At 45.9% G+C, this 18043-nt stretch overlaps 3 protein-coding genes across 7 annotated transcripts; all 3 read left to right on the top strand.

Moving 5' to 3' along the window:
* The first annotated feature begins 37 nt into the window (after window positions 1-37).
* tarbp1 (TAR (HIV-1) RNA binding protein 1) lies at window positions 38-9215 on the top strand. Of its 5 annotated transcripts, XM_029834626.1 has the most exons (29): window positions 38-1057; window positions 1153-1250; window positions 1335-1404; window positions 1467-1621; window positions 1701-1753; window positions 1833-1930; window positions 2013-2148; window positions 2233-2329; window positions 2504-2593; window positions 2680-2803; window positions 2877-3143; window positions 3366-3463; window positions 3541-3699; window positions 3784-4013; window positions 4090-4321; window positions 4419-4607; window positions 4681-4880; window positions 4949-5020; window positions 5130-5250; window positions 6066-6176; window positions 6298-6447; window positions 6532-6618; window positions 6704-6909; window positions 6995-7076; window positions 7158-7329; window positions 7412-7597; window positions 7813-7937; window positions 8008-8144; window positions 8835-9215. In XM_029834626.1, exons 1-29 carry the CDS (start codon window positions 148-150, stop codon window positions 9013-9015), a joined length of 4836 nt encoding a protein of 1611 aa, XP_029690486.1. In that variant the 5' UTR covers window positions 38-147; the 3' UTR covers window positions 9016-9215. The 5 variants fall into 5 exon arrangements, with proteins under 5 accessions (XP_029690486.1, XP_029690489.1, XP_029690487.1 ...); XM_029834629.1 differs by lacking the exon at window positions 1701-1753 and having other exon boundaries at window positions 883-1057; window positions 1467-1529; XM_029834627.1 differs by lacking the exon at window positions 1701-1753 and having other exon boundaries at window positions 915-1250; window positions 1467-1529.
* Window positions 9216-9343: 128 nt separating this feature from the next.
* On the top strand, window positions 9344-13096 carry LOC101075889 (radial spoke head protein 3 homolog). The gene is made up of 9 exons (XM_003964189.2): window positions 9344-9449; window positions 10881-10966; window positions 11181-11262; window positions 11340-11478; window positions 11556-11701; window positions 11879-12082; window positions 12212-12374; window positions 12451-12537; window positions 12978-13096. The coding sequence occupies exons 2-9, from the start codon at window positions 10881-10883 to the stop codon at window positions 13052-13054; spliced, it is 984 nt and encodes a 327-aa protein (XP_003964238.2). The 5' UTR covers window positions 9344-9449; the 3' UTR covers window positions 13055-13096.
* A 693-nt stretch (window positions 13097-13789) lies between these two features.
* LOC115249477 (radial spoke head protein 3 homolog) lies at window positions 13790-16351 on the top strand. Its single transcript, XM_029834637.1, has 9 exons — window positions 13790-13849; window positions 14253-14338; window positions 14554-14635; window positions 14729-14852; window positions 14919-15064; window positions 15344-15547; window positions 15724-15865; window positions 15946-16032; window positions 16210-16351. Exons 1-9 carry the CDS (start codon window positions 13823-13825, stop codon window positions 16284-16286), a joined length of 975 nt encoding a protein of 324 aa, XP_029690497.1. The 5' UTR covers window positions 13790-13822; the 3' UTR covers window positions 16287-16351.
* The last annotated feature ends 1692 nt before the right edge of the window (window positions 16352-18043 follow it).

Consider the following 18043-nt stretch of genomic DNA (forward strand, 5'->3'; position numbering starts at 1 on the left):
GTCACCGTCCGTTGTCACGACATCCTCTCGCGAGAGTTGAAGATTACGTTTGCGGAAGTTTACATGCATCTCTGAAAAACGTGTGGGAGAGGGAGCAGCTGCGCAAGCCAAGTCTAACGGTATCAAAGCGTTTGCTCGTCCCCTAAAATGTATTCTATTTTAATGAACGCGGTTTTGTCCAGTTCACCTGATTACGAGCGTCTGTTCGAGTCTCTTTCCTGGTCGAGCGACTCATGGCCGGGAACGGAGCGGGTGGATGCGCTGACAGCTTTGATTGACGGCCTCGGAAGTTCTATGGCCGATGGTGACACGGCCCGATTTACGGAGGCCAACCGAGAACTTATCAAAGAAAAAATCCACTCTGTTATGTGGCAGCAATGCTTACCGTTGTTTTCAGCGTTATCGCTCCATGGTAGCGACTGCATGCGGCAGAGGGAGAGCATCGCCTCTGCATGCCGGCTCTTAAGCGCTTGTGTCCCCCTTTGTGAGGAAAGTGGACCAGAAACTTTAGCGCTGTCTGTTCTCCCGTCGCTCTCCGTGTCAGAGGAGGAGACGCCCGGTCCGGGGCGACTCGGTGTGGAGGTGGCCTGCGAGGTCATGGCTGCTCTCCTACCTTCTCTCTGGAAAAGCGAGCAGCTCCCTCTCTCCATCCTCTCCTCTGCCCTGTCCAGCATCAGAACATTACCCGATGCCCTGGTCTCAAAGGTCATGACCAGGCTGCTGGTGCCTCTCCTGGGCTGCAGCAGTGGCGAGACCTTAGGAAGCATCCTGAAATGCATCCTGGATGACCTGTGCTGCTGGTATTCCACTGAACGCTCCCCAGCGGTCACAGAGCGGACACTACTGTGTCTGACCGTCCTGTCAGATCACATCATGGGACCTCGCAGCTTCCCCTCCTGCAGTGATCCCCGGCTGTCTCCTCAGTTCTGGATGATGGTTCAGGACGGACTGATGCACAGAGACAGTGTGTCTCGCAAGAGAGCGCTGTACCTGCTGAAGAAGTGCTTGGCTTTGTCAGAAGATGAGGGGGTGGAATGTCCTCCGTCTACCTCCAGAGGTGGTAAAACGGCTCACTTTTGTTCTTATTGTCGCAGGCGCATATTCGGTTGGTGGTGCATCTTCTCGTTTCTGGCTGGGTCTGATGTTTTTCAGAGGAGCTTTTGTTCAGGTGGACCCCTCACAGGAGAGAGTTGCTTCGAGAATTCTGGGAGGATTTTGTGCTGGTGATGGAGACCCTGGAGGAAAATCAGGTAGAAAATCCTACCAGCTCGGTTGGATCGTCCACATCAGATCGCATCCCCATTTGCGGCCTTTTTTGACGCCCGTTTCCACAGGTTCACGTTGTCCGGCCGGTTCTGAACAGGATAGATGCTCTGATCCAAACGACGGTGAACGACAGTCAAGGTAAAGCGTCATCGGTTTGGTCCTTGCCCGGCTTCTACGTCAGTGGCCTGTTCTTGTTGCAGCTTCAGCTCAAGGTCTCTTCCATCCTTCCTGGCTACTGTGTGTGTACCAGCGGATGTTCCACAGTGAGAATAAATCATTAATGAGGGAGGGGGTGTGTCATCTGCTCCAGCTGCAGGTCCTGCAGCAGCCAGGATTTGCTTTGGCCTTTTCTCAGGTACAAGCTCGCGCACCGTTCCCGAGTACTGTGGCCACCATCGTTTGAACTTCACCGCTCTGCTGTTTTTGCTCAACAGTTCATCACAAGCTCTTTGATGGATGTTTTATCAGAATCCTCGCTCTTCAACAGGTGCGGACATTTTCAACTGTCGCACCGAGCAAATAAGGAAAAATAAGTATTTCATCTCATGGCACATGTGAATGTGTAGATCGGCTGGGCAGAGCGTAGGAGACTGTCCTGAGCTCGGAGCCAAACTCCAGGTCTTCATGGTTACCTTCTTCAGCAGCCTGCCATCACAGCATAGAGGTACAAAAATGTTCACACTCATTAGGTGATAACTTGAGACATCGTCTCCTTGCTCAATTGTCTCTCTTCAATTGTTCTTTAGGCCATATTTTGCTGAAGATGATCCGGGCGCTTTGCTCAAAACACTGGTGTGCGGTTCCCCTCCTCTTCCTCTCCCAGGCTCTGTCCAAACTCCCCCCGAGTCCACTGCTAGGGACCGATGGGCTTGCTGCTCTCAGGTGCCTCCACATCCTCACAGTTAAACTGTGTCGTACTCGCTACTTCCAGTGAACAATTGTGTCCTAACCGGCTGCATTTCACAGGGAGGTTCTGCGCTGCACCATGATCACTCATCAAGTCCTGTTGCGAGGCGCTGCCCAGTGCTTCCTGTTAAACAGCGCCCTCCAGCTCACAGATGTGGTAATACACAAATAGAAGCAAAAACTTTAATAAATTGTATTATGACATTGTAATTACAATATGAATTAGCTTAAAGGAATTCACTTTTTTTTTAAGGTTGCCGTATTTGAATTCCAATATAACTCTAATAAAGCTTTAGAATGACTAATGTATGTCTGAAATGTCTTGTTGCAGAGCTCAGTGAGCCTGGATGATGTTTTTAAATTTCTGACGGATTTTCGCGCGGATGAGTCGCTCTGTAGAGACACTCAGACGTGGAATCAGGTGGGCTGCAGTAGGAATCTGTCTCAATAAAACAGCTGAGTCACTGTTAAAGCTCTGGTTTATGGGTATTTTTAATATCGCCACAGGTTTGTGTCTGGCTTTCAGACAATGAAGGCAATTTCAAGCCTACAACTCCAGATACAACTGATACTGTAAGAAGCTACATCCAGCATGAGATAGAGACTTATCTCAGAGTCCCTGCTAGTAATGGTATGTCTGACATTAGTATTTGTTTGAATAAGATGTGATGCCTTTGAGTTAAGTCAGGGTTCCAACTCCTCAGGTCAAACGGAGCGCTTACCAAACCCAAAAGAGGCCGATAAACTGTCCAGGGCCATTCTGCTGTGTGTGGATGTGGAAAGTAAACGAGCTGGGATAGAGATCAGTGAGAGCCTGGAGTCTCTTCTGTCTCCGCTGCTGGAAACGCTGAGCAAAGTCAGCACAAATATCTACCTGCCTGTGCGCAAGAGTGACAAATGCCTGCAGCTCATGCTTGGACTTCTCCAGCATGGAACAACACCAAGATGGCAGCATACTGGAGAGGAACAAGGTCTGGAAAAACGAGCAGGCGGCTTTAGTTTAGTTTGAGACACAGAGCAAACACTCACGCTATTCTGTACTAATCTGTATTGAAGCAATAGACATTTAGATTTTAGTATCCACAAGGATGAAGTGCAAGGTCCTTTTTTATTATCATTAAGACCAGCTAGGACATAAAAATGGAACCTGTCAGATATCGGTGACACCTTCTGACTCATTCTTCTCTTCGCAGCTGATAAAGTGATGGCAGTCATTGAGAAGCTTATTTTGGGAGTTATTGATCCAGTCCAGGAGTTTATAATGAGACGAGTACTCGGAGAGCTGCAGGAGGTAAAGACAACAACAACTACTGCAGTAGCAACAACAGCTCCTGGATGTGATGAATTTTTGTGATTATTTGATGACAGCTGTACGATGTAGAGCGAGCAGACCTGTACCTGAGTGTCCTTCAGCAGCTGGTGGTCATGTACCATTCTCTACCCGAGTTCTGCGGTAAAATTCAGCAAAACTGTTTCCCTAAAATCCTTCATCACGGTCTGGATGTCTTGCGGGAAACAAACAAACAGGTACATGATCATAATGTTACAGTGTACAAAAATACAGCCCAAAAGACTGTCAGTTCATTATTTGAGTCCTTTTTTACTCGCTAGGTGAACTCATTGGCAAACCAGGTGGCTAAAGTCATTGCCATGGCGTCCCTGGGTATGGTATGTGGTCTTCTGGAGGAGGAAGTGATTGCTCTTCAGTCAGAAACCATTGCTCCACTGAAAACACTGAATGAGTACTTCTACAGTCAGATGTCAACTTCCTCTGAATGTCTGCCCGGATTGGGAAACTTTAACACACCCCTGCAAAAGCCAGATACTGGAGACGCTCTAGGGTAGGAGTTGAAAGTAGTTTTAAACACAAGGATGAATCGTTATAAATAGACTCACAATAGAAGTCTTTTTGGACAGCGATGCAGAAATGCTGCAAGACTGGGGACGGGTCTCTGCCGGTTTCCTACGACACCAGTGGATTTGTCTGAGCTTCCTGATTAAGGCTGTTGGAGTTCCTGACTCTGTAGAGGTTTCCAGAGTGCCGGAGACTCTGAAGGCTGCTCTGAGCTGCAGTGTGGAGGCCCTGGCTCTGCTACCCAGTGACCTTGTGCTGCCTTTGCTCACCTTTATGAAGACAGTGCTGCCACAGGTGAGCCTTTGGAAATGAGTCGTTCCACCTAATCTGCAGTTACTGCAGGCATTTTCAAACCGCTGAGCCTCATGAAGTTTCCGCTGTGGTGTTGCAGCTTCTGTTCCATGATGAACTGCTTTGTGTGGAGGCTGTGACTCTGAGCTGGAGGCTGGTGCAGGGGCTCAGCACTAATGCCCACGACTTCTGGCCTGCCCTGAAAGGCTTCATCTCCATGACATTCCATCACAAACTGCTGCAGCTGACAGACTCTCAAGCCCCGACACTTGTCACTACATTGAGACAGGTTGGAAAAAATGATCCTGTTGGATATTGCAGCATATGCAGTACATTGAACTTACACATGCTTTTTTTTTTAGATTGCCAGTGAGCTGATGGAGCTGTCTCAGTCAAAGAGCGGAGTTTTTGGTGTGCTGCTCCAGCACTGCTGTCAGCTGTGGCTACCGGCCGACCGAGTCAGCAACAACACAGCTGACATTATGTTTTCTAGTGTTTTTAATCACGTTAACATTATCACTGAGGCTTGTGTCTATGGACCAGTGTTCAGGAGAGATCAGAGGTAATCATTAGCAGCATTTATTAAACTATATCATGAGGCTTTTCTAAGAACCCGTCTCTCTTTCATAGGCTCATCCAGGATGTTCAAACATACGTGGAGCAGCTCGGCGAAGCGTGCGGCGCCAATGTGGCTGTTTCCAGGTAAACTGCACTAATCATGACTGCAGACCAGACAGTCTCTCCTTGGATGTGATTCAGAATGTTGCCACCAGGGGCTCTAACTCTGCACTAACGCTGACTGCTTTGACAGTGAGAACAGGGACGATCACCTGCCCCGCACGTGTATCCTGGCCTTCCTCAGCCACCTGGACTCTTCTAATGTGCTGCATCAAAGGTTGATGGAGAAACTGGTTACAGATCTGTTAGAAAAGGTATAGATGGAAACATTTGCATTTAAATCCTGAACACCAAAATTCACAAGGAACCCAAATGAGAGAATGAATATGCTAATATCTCAGGGACCAGTATTAAGTCTGACCTTTCTACATGTTTGGTTGAAGCAAAACTGATCCAGTTTTTCCCTCGCACGGATGTAGGTGACAGGGCAGACACAGGCCAAAGAAACCTTGGTCTCCCTTCACATGGGCTCGCCACCCATGAGAGGATGATCCTGTGTTACAGATGTTAGGTCTAGGGATGTGAAATCCCATTTTTCTGGCAAGGAAAGAGCCGAAGCTGTTGCTTGAAGACAAGTGGTTCCGACTGAATATAGTAGGATCTGCTTCAACACACTGCCCCGTGTACAGACACGGGGCAGTGGATGGGAGGGTAGCCTGCCTGCACCAAACGGCAGTTCAAGTACCCCCCCTTTTTGGAGTCCTCGGATGGGAGGCTCGTGAGCGCTACTGCTGATGACCCCTTTGTTCTAGTGGAGAGCTTTAATGCTCACAGGGGCAATGACAGTGTAACCTGGAGGGAAGGTCCTTCGGTGGGGTGCCCTCTCCAGGTCTACATCCCAGAGTACATTTCATGTTGAAGCTTGTAAACATCTTATCCTCTCGTCTGTGGGGAAGCTATAACCAGTTTCTAAGCTATAAACACCATTTGATGCACAGTGTTTATGTACAAATACTTGTTGCTTTATATCATTAATTACACATGACACGGGCATGGTGAGTCGATCATCATTTCCAGTCTAACGGCAGCTTCATTATCTCGCTCTGCCCACCCTTCTGTATCCCTGCAGGAAAACGAAATATCGCAATCAAAAGTCCGTTACTATAGCAACTCCCTGCAACATCGTGTCAAAAACAGAGTGTGGCAAACACTACTGCTGTTGCTGCCCAAACTCAGAGAGGTAAGATAATCATTCCAATTACACACCAACACAGTACGGAACACTGTGTGTGTGTGTGTGTGGTGTGCAGGAGTGTGTGTGTGTGTGGACAGTGTTGTGAACCATATGTGCATGTGTGCAGGAGTTTGTGGACACTGTGGCGGACCGTGTGTTTGAAGCTGGTTTCTGCAGTAACCAGGCCTCAGTCAAGTACCTGATTGAGTGGATGATGGTTCTGATTCTGGTGTACTATCCCCACCACATGGACAACTTCTGGACCTGCTTTAGCAAGGTGAGATTCCATTCATGTTTGACATGTAAAGACATTGTGTTTGGCTGGATTATTTCAACATTTTCAATTGATTTCACTATGCAGGACCATGAAAAGACGAAGACAAGCAGCTGCACTTTCCTCTCAGTCCTCGTTCATTTCAACGTCATCATGCCTAAGCTTCAGGACCAGGTATGTTCCTGGTCTGTCAGCTCCAACCCCAACCGTCTTTTGTCATGTTTCACTTCCTTCTGCGTGTCTCTTGTGTGTTTGTAAGCCTGCACAGTTGGGTAAAGCCCTGGACGTCATCCTGCAGTGGTGCTTCAACCATAATTTTAGTGTTCGTTTGTACGCCTTACTGGCCCTGAAGAGGGTGTGGAGTCTGGCTGAAGCCAGGGCAGCTGAAGGGCCACATGGGTTTGCTGGACTGTCCACTGTGGTCAAGGCCTGTCTGAACCAGGCTGAGGCCATGCAGAGCACTGGGTGAGAAGGAGCCTGTGCACCTAATGAGAATAGGTTTATAACCTGTGTCATATATTTGAGTCTGATTTGCTATCTCACTATTTAGGAATGCCAACAAGAATTGGGTGAAGATTCAGGAACATTTCTTCTTTGGTTGCTTTCATCCTATCAGAGATTACAGTGTCGAGGTGCCCTAATTTTGGTTTAAACTGACCAAACTTGCTAAAACGCACCTATATTGTCTAATATTTATCCCCCCCACCCACCAGACCATATTTTACACTTTTCCAAATCTGTCCGATTTGGCTGATGATGAGTGGATTCCACCCTGGAAGTTTGAGAACCTGGTGACTTTTTCTGAGAATCCGTCACTTCCTTTGAGAAATCCTGCTCCTGACCTGAGGGATCACCAGCCCGGAGACTGGATCCAACAAGACAAAGGTCAAAAAGATCAATCAAAGACGACTCCCAGAATCATGGAGAAAGCATTCTGTTATTTTACCTCATTGGTTCGGTACCACAGGCGAGCAGAGCAAAGAGGACCGCTGGGCCGAGGTGCAGAAGAAGATCACTCCCTGGAAATCAGGGCTGCAGGAGCAGGAGGCAGAACTTCAGCTGGGACCACAACAGAGGGCTGTTCGACTGGGAAAGCAGCACGGCGCCCTAGTGGTCGTTGCCTCGCTTATTGACAAGCCAACCAATTTGGGAGGTGATGAGCGACGTTTCTTTAGATCTTAGCAGAACTCTGCATCACTATCCGCTCTTCTGCTCCCTTAAACCTAATATTAAACTGGATGATGTAGTTTACACATGTATCCCTTGTAGAGATGTTTCTATTGCTAGACTGAAAGTCACACTTATCACATTCATTTAAGCTCACGTTTACGGTAAGTTGATGTTATTATTTGCTGTTTTTGTTTGCAGGTCTGTGCAGGACCTGTGAGATCTTTGGGGCCAGCGCCCTGGTTCTGGACAGCCTTCGCCACGTCAGCGACAAACACTTCCAGTCCCTGAGCGTCTCGTCTGAGCTGTGGCTTCCTCTGATGGAGGTGACTTAGAACTTTATGTATGGTGGAAACCTTTATTTACATGATCTTAAAGAGCAAGCTGGTCCATCAGGTGAAGCCTGTGCAGCTCACAGACTTCCTACAGGCGAAGAAGAATGAGGGGTACTGCATCGTTGGAGTGGAGCAGACAGCCAATAGCCAGAGCCTCCAGCACTACCAGTTTCCAGAGAAAACACTGTTGCTTCTGGGGTATGACAGCTTCACCTGGTCATTTCCAGTCCCATCAGAGTGTTAGCATACACAAACACATTCCCCTCCACAATTCACAAGAAAGATGTAAACTGACAGTTACTAAATGCCATCTCGCTGGTTCAGTGTGTTTCCCTGTTGGGATGAGCTTCTCCCTCCACAGTGAGCCTGTCAGGGCACGCCGGCCTCTAATTGGTTCCCCCGGAGGAGAAGCCGCAGGAGATAAATTATGCAAACTGCTACGAAGCACCATCCTTAATGTGGATTTTTTAAACATCTTTTCTGATTTGAGTCAATATTAACCATGTTTGGTGCGGCGCAGCATGGCACAGCTCTAATTGATCTCACCTAGTTCCCCTTGTGATAAATCCAGCTCATCACATCACCCTTTTACTGTGAAGAACACTCATTGATTCAAGGAGTAATCAATAGTGTCCGCAGGATCCTCAGATCAGGACCATCAAGTTCTCATTTACTCAGGACCCAACTGTAAGAAAACGATCCTTCTGGCAATCAATAGGAGATAAAACTGGACTAACTTAGCCACTTACAATTTAGCATTTTTAGAATTATTCAATGAAAACTGCAGGTTTTGAGCCGTGCAGCAAATATTTCTGTTGTGATCAGTGACAGAGGTCACCTGATGGTTTTCCTCATCTCAGTTTTCTCCCCTTTTCATTTGTTTGTCAGGAATGAGCGTGAAGGTATACCTGCCAATTTGCTTCAGATGTTAGACGTGTGCGTGGAAATCCCCCAGCAAGGGATCATCCGTTCACTCAACGTGCACGTGAGCGCTGCCCTGCTTATTTGGGAATACACAAGGCAACATCTCATCTCTGGCTCTTCTGAGGTCGATCCCCAACGCTGCTGAAACACAAACTGGCTTAAGAACGCGACCACGTCAGAAAACGGCACGCGTCCTGGTGGCAACTGCAAAATCCATGTCGAGGGATTTCAATGACCTTCTCCCAGTTAAATGTATATTAATGCTGGTTTTTTTTTTATTTTAATGATTTTAATAAGATTGTATTTTTCTATGGTCAGCTCAATAAATCGAGATTTTACACTTTCTTCCAGTTTAAATGTATTTATTAGCTGCGATCTCTGTGTTACTGTCATCGCTCTTCATTTTTTAAGATTATTGGACTTCCTGCCCAGAAACCAGAGCCCTGGAGGAGCAGCAGGGAGGCAGCCCCGCTGGTCCATTCTCAGCAATGCTGGCTCTTTTCCAAGCATTTGAGCTGCTGCCATCTGGTCACTGGTTCTGCTGTCCAGCCTGCAGGACCCAGCGGAGCGCTGCCTCGGGTAAAAAGAGCGTATTGATCAAGTGACAATCTCTAAATTAGACTCAATCCTTTGAGCAAGGGTGCAGTTTAAATCACACTCTTGTTTGACACATTTATTTCTGGGCTATGGTTGCAGGCTGCTTGGTTTTGTTATTATATGTGTCTGTGTAGGTAAAAAGAATTGCACTCATTGATCACCTTCTGTTGTGTGAACATTATGAAGGTGGGTCAAAGCTGCTCCAGCCTCGTCCCACCCTCCGTTGTTACAGTTTCACACTGGCTGGTGTTGCTGAACTCTGACATCAACCCGCTGCTGTACGCTCTGCTTAGCAAGCGTTTCCAGGGTGCACTTCAGGGACTCAGGCAAAAAATAAGAGCATGCCTTAGAAACAACACGGGAGGAGTGAAGGTCAGAGCTCGGGGAGGATCGCAAAAGCGGCGACCCCTGCACTCTGACCACCGCCGATCCCAGACCGGCTTTCAGCTCTGAGGATTCAGCATGTGATGATACCAAGAGTTCATCCCCCATTTTTACTGTCAGTACTCACTATAAACTTAATCCCGAGGAGGATCTCTGCACATCACACAGCGGTTGCATCAAAAATGCATCGCAACACACCTCTATGGACCATTTGCGAGTCCACTGCTGGCCACAAGAGGGCAGCAGGCTGCCTTCCTCTGCTCTCACCAGGGAACATCAGGCTACTTTCTTTTTTGGCCAGATTACAGTCAGAGTGGAGCATAATGTCTGCTGATGTCAAAAACCTTTTACTTGTATTGTAATTAAAACATTTTCTTATGCTTTTTCTTATCTTAATTAAATTTATTTTTTTAATTTAATTTGCCGTACCTCCTGCAATGTTGACATCAAACTAATTGTGATCAAAGACTCTTTGACAATTGATCTTTTTTATAATCAAAAGAGCCTTGATTCAAACTAGCATACATCGCTCATCACCTCCCAAATTGGTTGGCTTGTACATGATATTTTTAATGCCTTCATACTGCTGATATCACCTAATTTCACAGTCAGCAAGTAAAGGAATAGGAAATCCAAGGTAAGGTCATGACACTTGACCCTGCATGGAAACACAAAAAATGCAAAAACGTGTTGCTCAAGGGACTCCACTAGTAGTAGTAGAAATAGTAGTAACAGCAGTAACAAAAGTAGTAGTAGTAGTCGTAGTAGTAGAAATGGCAGTAACAAAAGTAGTAGTAGAATATTTAGAAATGCAAAAGTTGCAGTAAAAAGATGAAGATAAGCAAAATGTTGTTCAAAAAATGTTTTGAAGAAAGTGACATCACTCCTCATATGCTTCCTGGAGATCGCTGATACAACGCGTCAACGTAACCACCTCATTTCTGAACCATTTGGTAAAATGTAAATAATAAAAGTGCTGTAGTTCTCATCAGGGTGATCCCGATAATGGCCTTTGTTTCATACAACCAGATGGAGCAGAATAGGAGCTACACCTTCCTCAACCGGCCCAGACCTGTCGAGAGTCGGCCCATATACCGAAAACCTTCGGCTGAGCGGTAGACTTTTGCTCTGTAGCAGAATTTATCGTAAAATGCTACCGTATTTGTGCAGTCTGAAAGTATCTCTCATTACTCTGGTGACTGTTATGAATGAAAGAACATGTTTTAATGTCTGGAGAAGAACAGCATCTTCATCATCAAAATGTGTCTAATTCAGCTCTTTCCTGATGCATTTCTGTGCTGCTTTGTTGTTGTTTTTTTTACTTTTTAGAACACTATATCAGTTTGGAAACATAACATATGACCGGCGTGTTGTCAGGGGGAATGTTTTCGCCCAGAATATCATTTCAGCGGTACGTATGAACTGTTTTTGAATTGGATTTTAACCACTCTAACTTAAAGAGTGTATTTTCATTATTAATCTTATTAGACAAAAAGGATAGATCCCACAGAGATAGAAAGACCGCAGACGTTCAAGAGGAGATCCATCCCAAAACAGCCCAGGGAGCAGATTCGATCTGTGACACCCGATGCTCTGCGTGGGAGAACACACAACAAGGTCCAAACAGGTAACACACGTCGCCCTCTCACTATCTGCAAACTCCTGCATCACGAACTGCAGCAAACTCACCAACAACCGTTTTAGAGAGTTATCTGGAGGCACTGAGCGATGTCATAGTGACCTCAGACCAGAACTGTGAAACGGAAGCGTTGCTGGACAAATCGTCAACCCCCCTCTTCATACCTGCCAAAAGTGGCAAAGATGTTGAAACACAGATCGAGGAGGGAGAGGTAGGTGGTCCAAACAGGAACTCCGGCCACTCTTATAACCCTAACCCTCAAGGGCTAATAAATCTATAACCTTTAAAAGCATGTTAAAGTAAGGTAAACTCATTCATTGGAGCACATTGTTACGTCTCATGCCGGGAACAAGCTGTGTTCCGGGTCTCACTGTGTTTGTTCCCGCAGTTGTTTGACTTTGACAGGGAGGTGGTGCCCTTGTTGGAGGTCCTGGTGGGAAAGGTGCTGGAACAGTCTTTGTTGGAAGTGATGGAGGAGGAGGAACTGGCCTATTTGAAGGCTCAGCAGCGAGCCTTCGAAGAGCTCCGGAATTCTGAATTGGCGGAGGTGCAGCGGCTTCAAGAGCAAGAGAGACGGCGCAGGGAGGAAAAAGTAGGAGACGTTTTATGAATATTAACGGGGGCTCTTTAATGCATACATCATACACCTTTTCCTCCTATCCTTAGATTCAATCGCAGACATTCTTTTCCAATTGTTTCCTTATTTTTCTCCTATCTCCAGGAGCGTAGAATTGCCCAGCAGCGTGAGGTGTTGAGGAAAGAGAGAGAAACCGCACAGAAGATGGCCGCACGTGCCTACACAAAAGAGTACATGTCTGGCCTCTTAGCAACAGTCTTTACCTCCCTGAGAGCTGACGGATACTTCTTCGATCCCATTGAAAGAGGTCAGCCCCCTTTTTCCCGACAGAAAAGGTGTCATTCCTACGTTTGAATATGAACGTGTGCACTTCTTATTTCCAGACATTGAGAGCAACTTCTTGCCATGGCTGATGTCTGAGGTTGTCAAAAATGTGGAGAAGAAAAGCGCTGCAAGAGAACTCTTGGACAGTAAGACACGACACCATATTTGTACATTTTAGTCAACTAAAGGGGATTTGGGAGATCTTCCCTCACAAACTGTTGGCAGCTTGTCCCATGAGAGGACCGTTAAAAACTATGGGCATCCGCTGACCATAAAAGCTCAGAGAAACAGTCGTGAATCTACCCGCTCCCCAAACCACCACATGGTGTTCTGACCAATCAGAGAACAGGACTGGGTTTGAAGCAGGTGAAGGTGGGGGAGACAGTAAAAGCCTGTAGTCAATAATTTAAGGTTTAAAAAGTTGCCTGAACGGCGCATGGGACATGGCAAAAAAAGTAATAAATGTATTAGCAAAGGTCACATTAATAATGCTATCACCACAGCGCCACCTAGCGGTTGTCTTCATACAACAATCGTTTTCATGAAGACAGAAGTTGGACTGAAATGCTCCGATTCTGTGTTTCAGGTATCATCTTTGATCTGGCTGAGTTGAGACTGGAGAGGCTGAAAGAGTTGGAGACGCAGACGTCTGAATCTGAATAGAAACGCTCAGAGGTCTCTGCACTTATATTTATTGTAAATGTTGCACTCTATCAAACAGAAGTGATAATAAAACATCTCTTTGCGAACGCGGCACGTACTTTGTGAACACACTGAGGTATAACAAGAAGATGAGGAGGAGGAGGGGCAGGAGGGAGGAATGATGGATGATTTTACAATGCTAATCTAGTCTTGTTTCTCCCCCAGGTAGAACATCTTAGCACATCAGCTTGGTGACTCGTTAGTTAATGAAACAAGCTGAACTTTAAAAGTTGTTTTTCCCTCAAGTATTGACCACTATGAATAACATTTTTAAAAATGGAAATCATTTGTTAACTACGGTGTGTTAACTTGCAATTCATCTTTTCATTGGTCACATTTGACCCGACCTTTGACACAAACATAACACAACGAGGGGAGGGGAGGGGAGGATAATCCACGTTTTCACATCACCAGACCAGATCAGATGATGTAATCAGCGGTGCCGGTCCATGAAGAATGTGTCCGTCCTTTCAGGAAAGTCCACATTTCCAGGTTTAGGATTCCAGGTATGGACTCCGGAAGTTTACACGACGGTCCCTGCGTATTGTGAATTTAGAAACAGCCACAATTCCCATTATGATCAAAGCTTATATTAAACTTTGGGATTTGATCTTAAAATAATCAAAGGAAATTGAATTTAAAGCAACAAAAAAAAAATATTGCAACTATGTTAAATTGTATAAAAATTATCCTATATTTTAATTTCATTATTAACTTAAGTCAGTAACTATGGAAACAACTTCAAAATACAATGTGGTAAGATGTTGACAATTGATCCCAGCTGATGTTCTATTTTTATGCCTTTTAAGTCCTCACTTTGAGTGGGAGAGTCAGGTGGAAAGAACACTTCAAATTTATGCTCAGTGTTTCACCACAACTCCGCCTCAGAATGTCCCAGACACACGTAAAACACACTGTCGAGTGCCCAGTGTCGCACAAACATCAGGTTCAATGCATTGTTGTTATCAGAGGCTCCGGCGGCCTCCCCGTGACCCTGCAAGGCAACAGACATAACTGTCTATAATGTTCTTCACTGAGAGGGCTGCCACAACACGCCAGCGTTCCTTCCCACTTCCTTAATCACTTTAGTAACGTTTAAATGTGGGTTTAAAAAAGACCGGTGTGATTTCCAGTAATGGCCTTTGTTTCATACAACCAGAGGGACCAAAATGGGAGCTGCACCTTCACCAGCCAGCCCAGCTCTTTTGACAGTCCGTCCAAATACCGAAAACCTCCCGTTGAACGGTAAATTTTTGTTGTGTAGCGTAATTTATCATAAAACGCTAAAACTCTGATGGCGTAGCATCACCAATAATTGTTAAAGGACACGTATTAAGGTCCTGTGCTTCCATTGTTCTTTTTAAACCTCATGTACTTGTGTTCCGATCAGGATAATAGCACCTTCCTCTTCATCCAGCTAGAAAATACGAAACATGTTATTCTAATTCTTTATGTTTTAGGACAGTCTATCAGTTTGGAAACATAACTTATGACCGCCATGTTCTCAGGGCAAACATTTTCGCCCAAAATATCATTTCAGCGGTATGTATGAAATAACTACATGTTTATGTTTTTACTTTTTTAGTTTTAACCCCTTAACCTTACACATGTGTATTGTCATCGACCCTCAAACAGAAAGGTAAGTTAGATCCCTCAGTGGTAGAAAGACAGCAGGGGATCAAGCCATCCACTGGAAAACGCCCCAGGGGGCAGACATCCAGGGCTCTGCCTGGGAGAACACACATTGATGTCCAAACAGGTAACACACATCTCCCCCGAGGTGCATCACATTCCCCACAGACAACCGCCATCTGTCTGGTTTTAGAGCCTTATTTGTACGAGATGTCCGATGTCATCGAGACCTCAGACTCGGACTGCCAAACTGATCCTTTTCTGGACATACCGTCAGCCCCACTCTTCCGATATGCCAGAATTGGCAACGATGTAGGAACAGTGATAGAGGAGGGAGAGGTAGGTGGTCCGAACAAGAGCTCTGGTCACTCTTACGGGCCTTCAAAGTCTATTTACTGAGAGGATCTATAACTTTTTTAGATATGTTGATCTAAGGGTGTTCATGGCTACCTTTTTAACTCATTATTGGTGCACATGGTTACATCACACACTCCCATTTTGCTCTTTATTGTCTTTGGAGTTTTGTTTTTACTTTTCACTCTGGTTACAGGTTTTGACAGTAAATCAAATGTTTCAAGGCGAGCTGTGTTCCGGGTCTCATTGCGTTTTTTTCTGCAGTTGTTTGACTTTGACAGGGAGGTGGCGCCCATGTTGTCCAACCTGGTGGGAAAGGTGGTGGAACAGTCTTTGATGGAAGTGATGGAGGAGGAGGAAGTGGCCTGTTTGAAGGCTCAGCAGCGAGCCTTCGAAGAGCTTCAGAATTTTGAATTGGCAGAGATGAAGCGGCTTGAAGAGCAAGAGAGACGGCGCAGACAGGAAAAGGTAGGGACCTTCACCAAATTATAACTGGGCAAATAATCCACCTTTGGATACTTTGTTGGACATTTTAGTAGATGTTAACTGATATTAAGCCCACTGATTTGAATCACAGTTTTAGCATATTGTTAAATTTAGCTGTGCACATTTTTTCTCATTTGCTTTGTTCCTCCTGTCTCCAGGAGCATCGAATGGCCCAGCAGAGAGACCTGTTGAGGAGAGAGAGAGAGGTCGCAGAGAAGCTCGCCAAACAGGCCGACACGCTACAGTACATATCCGACCTCTTAAAAAGAGCTTCTGCTCCAAAGAGACCGCCCGAAAGAGGTCAGCACTTGTTTTCCTAACATCAACGGGTATATGAAGCCGCCCCTCATTTGTTCCATGTCTTGAATCCTGGTTTCCAGATGTCGAGAGCAACTTCATGCCATGGTTGACGTCTGAAACTGACAGCTATTTGGACAAGAGAAATGCTGCAAGAGAACTCTTGGACAGTAAGACATGACAGCATATTCGCACCGTTTACTCCATTAACATTAACAAGAAGAAGAAAAGTTCGACCCTAAAAACCTGTTTTCAATGCCCGAATGGCACATGATCAGTGACAAAAATAGAACCAAAGACTTCAGTATTAACACAGAAAGCTGACGTGTTTGGATCCTGTGCTTCAGGTATCATCCTTGATATGGCCCAGAAGAGTCGGGAGAGGCTGAAAGACTTGGAGACACAGACGTCTGAATCTGAATAGAGACTCTCAGAGGTCACCCTTGAATTATTTTTATTATTATTGATTACAATCTATTAAATCTAAATTTTTATCATAATCCAAAATAAAATCTCTCCCTGAGAACATAGCAACGCAGCGCTAGTATTTTGGAGTAAAAAAAACTTTGTTTTTAGCGGTGTATAACATAGTAATACATTATATCTGCAGAACAGATCAATGTAATGTATATGTTGAAAAAAACTCTAAAGAAAGCAGTACAGCGAAATTCCTAGAACAGGCTAAAGTCATTCTATCCGTTGTAGACAACCCAATCGGCAGATGTTATCCTGTAGAAATAATTACCCGTGACGTCAATGACATGTGGCAGAGGGAGAGCATCACCTCTGCTTGCCGGCTTTTAAGCACCTGTGTCTCCCTTTTTGATGAAAGTGTACATGCAAGTTTTACAATGTCTGTCAGATTGTCGCTCGCCGTGTCAGAGGAGGAGACGCCCGGTCCGGGGCGACTCGGTGTGGAGGTGGCCTGCGAGGTCATGGCTGCTCTCCTACCTTCTCTCTGGAAAAGCGAGCAGCTCCCTCTCTCCATCCTCTCCTCTGCCCTGTCCAGCATCAGAACATTACCCGATGCCCTGGTCTCAAAGGTCATGACGAGGCTGCTGGTGCCTCTCCTGGGCTGCAGCAGTGGCGAGACCTTAGGAAGCATCCTGAAATGCATCCTGGATGACCTGTGCTGCTGGTATTCCACTGAACGCTCCCCAGCGGTCACAGAGCGGACACTACTGTGTCTGACCATCCTGTCAGATCACATCATGGGACCTCGCAGCTTCCCCTCCTGCAGTGATCCCCAGCTCAGGTAGTTCAGGACGGACTGATGCACAGAGACAGTGTGTCTCAGAAGATGAAGGGGTAGAATGTCCTACGTCTACCCCAGGAGATGGTAAACTGTTCACTTTTGTTGTTATTATAGTAGATGTAGTATATTTGTTTGGTGATGCATCTTCTCTTTCCTTCCCAGGTCTGATGTTTTTGCAGAGTAACACTTGGTCAGGTGGACCCCCCCCCCCCCCCCCCCCAGGAGACAGTTGCTCAGCACTAATGCCCACGAATTCTGGCCTGCCTCGAAAGGCTTCAGCTTCAGTTGACTGACTTTCGAGACAGGTGGGGAAACCTCCACGGGCTGTTTTTTTAGGTTGCCAGTGAGCTGATGGAGCTGTCCCAGTCAAAGAGAGGAGTTTCTGCTGTGATGCTCCACCACTGCTGTCAGCTGTACGGCTTCATCCTCGGTGAGGCTTGTGTCTGTGGACCAGCGTTCAGGGGCTTTTCTGAGAACTTGTCTCTCTTTCACAGGCTCATCCAGGACGTTTGAACATATGTGGAGCAGCTCGGCTGGTTACGGATCTGTTAGAAAAGGTATAGATGGAAAAATGTGCAAATAAAATAACTTGCCGATTATATTTCTCGAACAAATCTTGTAAACATCTTGACCTCTTGTCTGGGGTGTCATTAAGCAATTTGTACTCTATCAACACTTTTTCATTTGCGCTGTGTTTAACAGCAAATACTTGTTTTGCTTTATCGCTTGACACTGGGGGGGGGGGATTTTTTTCATTAAGGCAATAAGTCGCTCGTCATTTACAGCAACACCGAACGGCAGCTTCATTATCTCGCTCTGCTCACCCTTCTGTACCCCTTCAGGAAATCGGCATTTCACAGTCAAAGGTCCGTTACTATAGCAACTCCCTGCAACATCGTGTCAAAAAAAAGTGTGGCAAACACTAC

This window comes from Takifugu rubripes, chromosome 4 (assembly GCF_901000725.2).
Source record: "Takifugu rubripes chromosome 4, fTakRub1.2, whole genome shotgun sequence".
Lineage (NCBI taxonomy): Eukaryota > Metazoa > Chordata > Actinopteri > Tetraodontiformes > Tetraodontidae > Takifugu > Takifugu rubripes.

Excerpts from the sequence above, each read along its gene's own strand:
- LOC101075889 (XM_003964189.2), top strand. The coding sequence starts at position 10,881 with ATGGAGCAGAATAGGAGCTACACCTTCCTCAACCGGCCCAGACCTGTC. Across the intron at positions 10,967-11,180 it reads CGAAAACCTTCGGCTGAGCG|AACACTATATCAGTTTGGAA; the intron begins GTAGACTTTTGC and ends TTTACTTTTTAG. Across the intron at positions 11,479-11,555 it reads ACACAACAAGGTCCAAACAG|AGAGTTATCTGGAGGCACTG; the intron begins GTAACACACGTC and ends CAACCGTTTTAG.
- tarbp1 (XM_029834626.1), top strand. The coding sequence starts at position 148 with ATGTATTCTATTTTAATGAACGCGGTTTTGTCCAGTTCACCTGATTAC. Across the intron at positions 4,322-4,418 it reads TGAAGACAGTGCTGCCACAG|CTTCTGTTCCATGATGAACT; the intron begins GTGAGCCTTTGG and ends GTGGTGTTGCAG. Across the intron at positions 6,448-6,531 it reads TCTGGACCTGCTTTAGCAAG|GACCATGAAAAGACGAAGAC; the intron begins GTGAGATTCCAT and ends TTCACTATGCAG.
- LOC115249477 (XM_029834637.1), top strand. The coding sequence starts at position 13,823 with ATGGAAACAACTTCAAAATACAATGTG. Across the intron at positions 15,866-15,945 it reads AAAGAGACCGCCCGAAAGAG|ATGTCGAGAGCAACTTCATG; the intron begins GTCAGCACTTGT and ends CCTGGTTTCCAG. Across the intron at positions 16,033-16,209 it reads TGCAAGAGAACTCTTGGACA|GTATCATCCTTGATATGGCC; the intron begins GTAAGACATGAC and ends CCTGTGCTTCAG.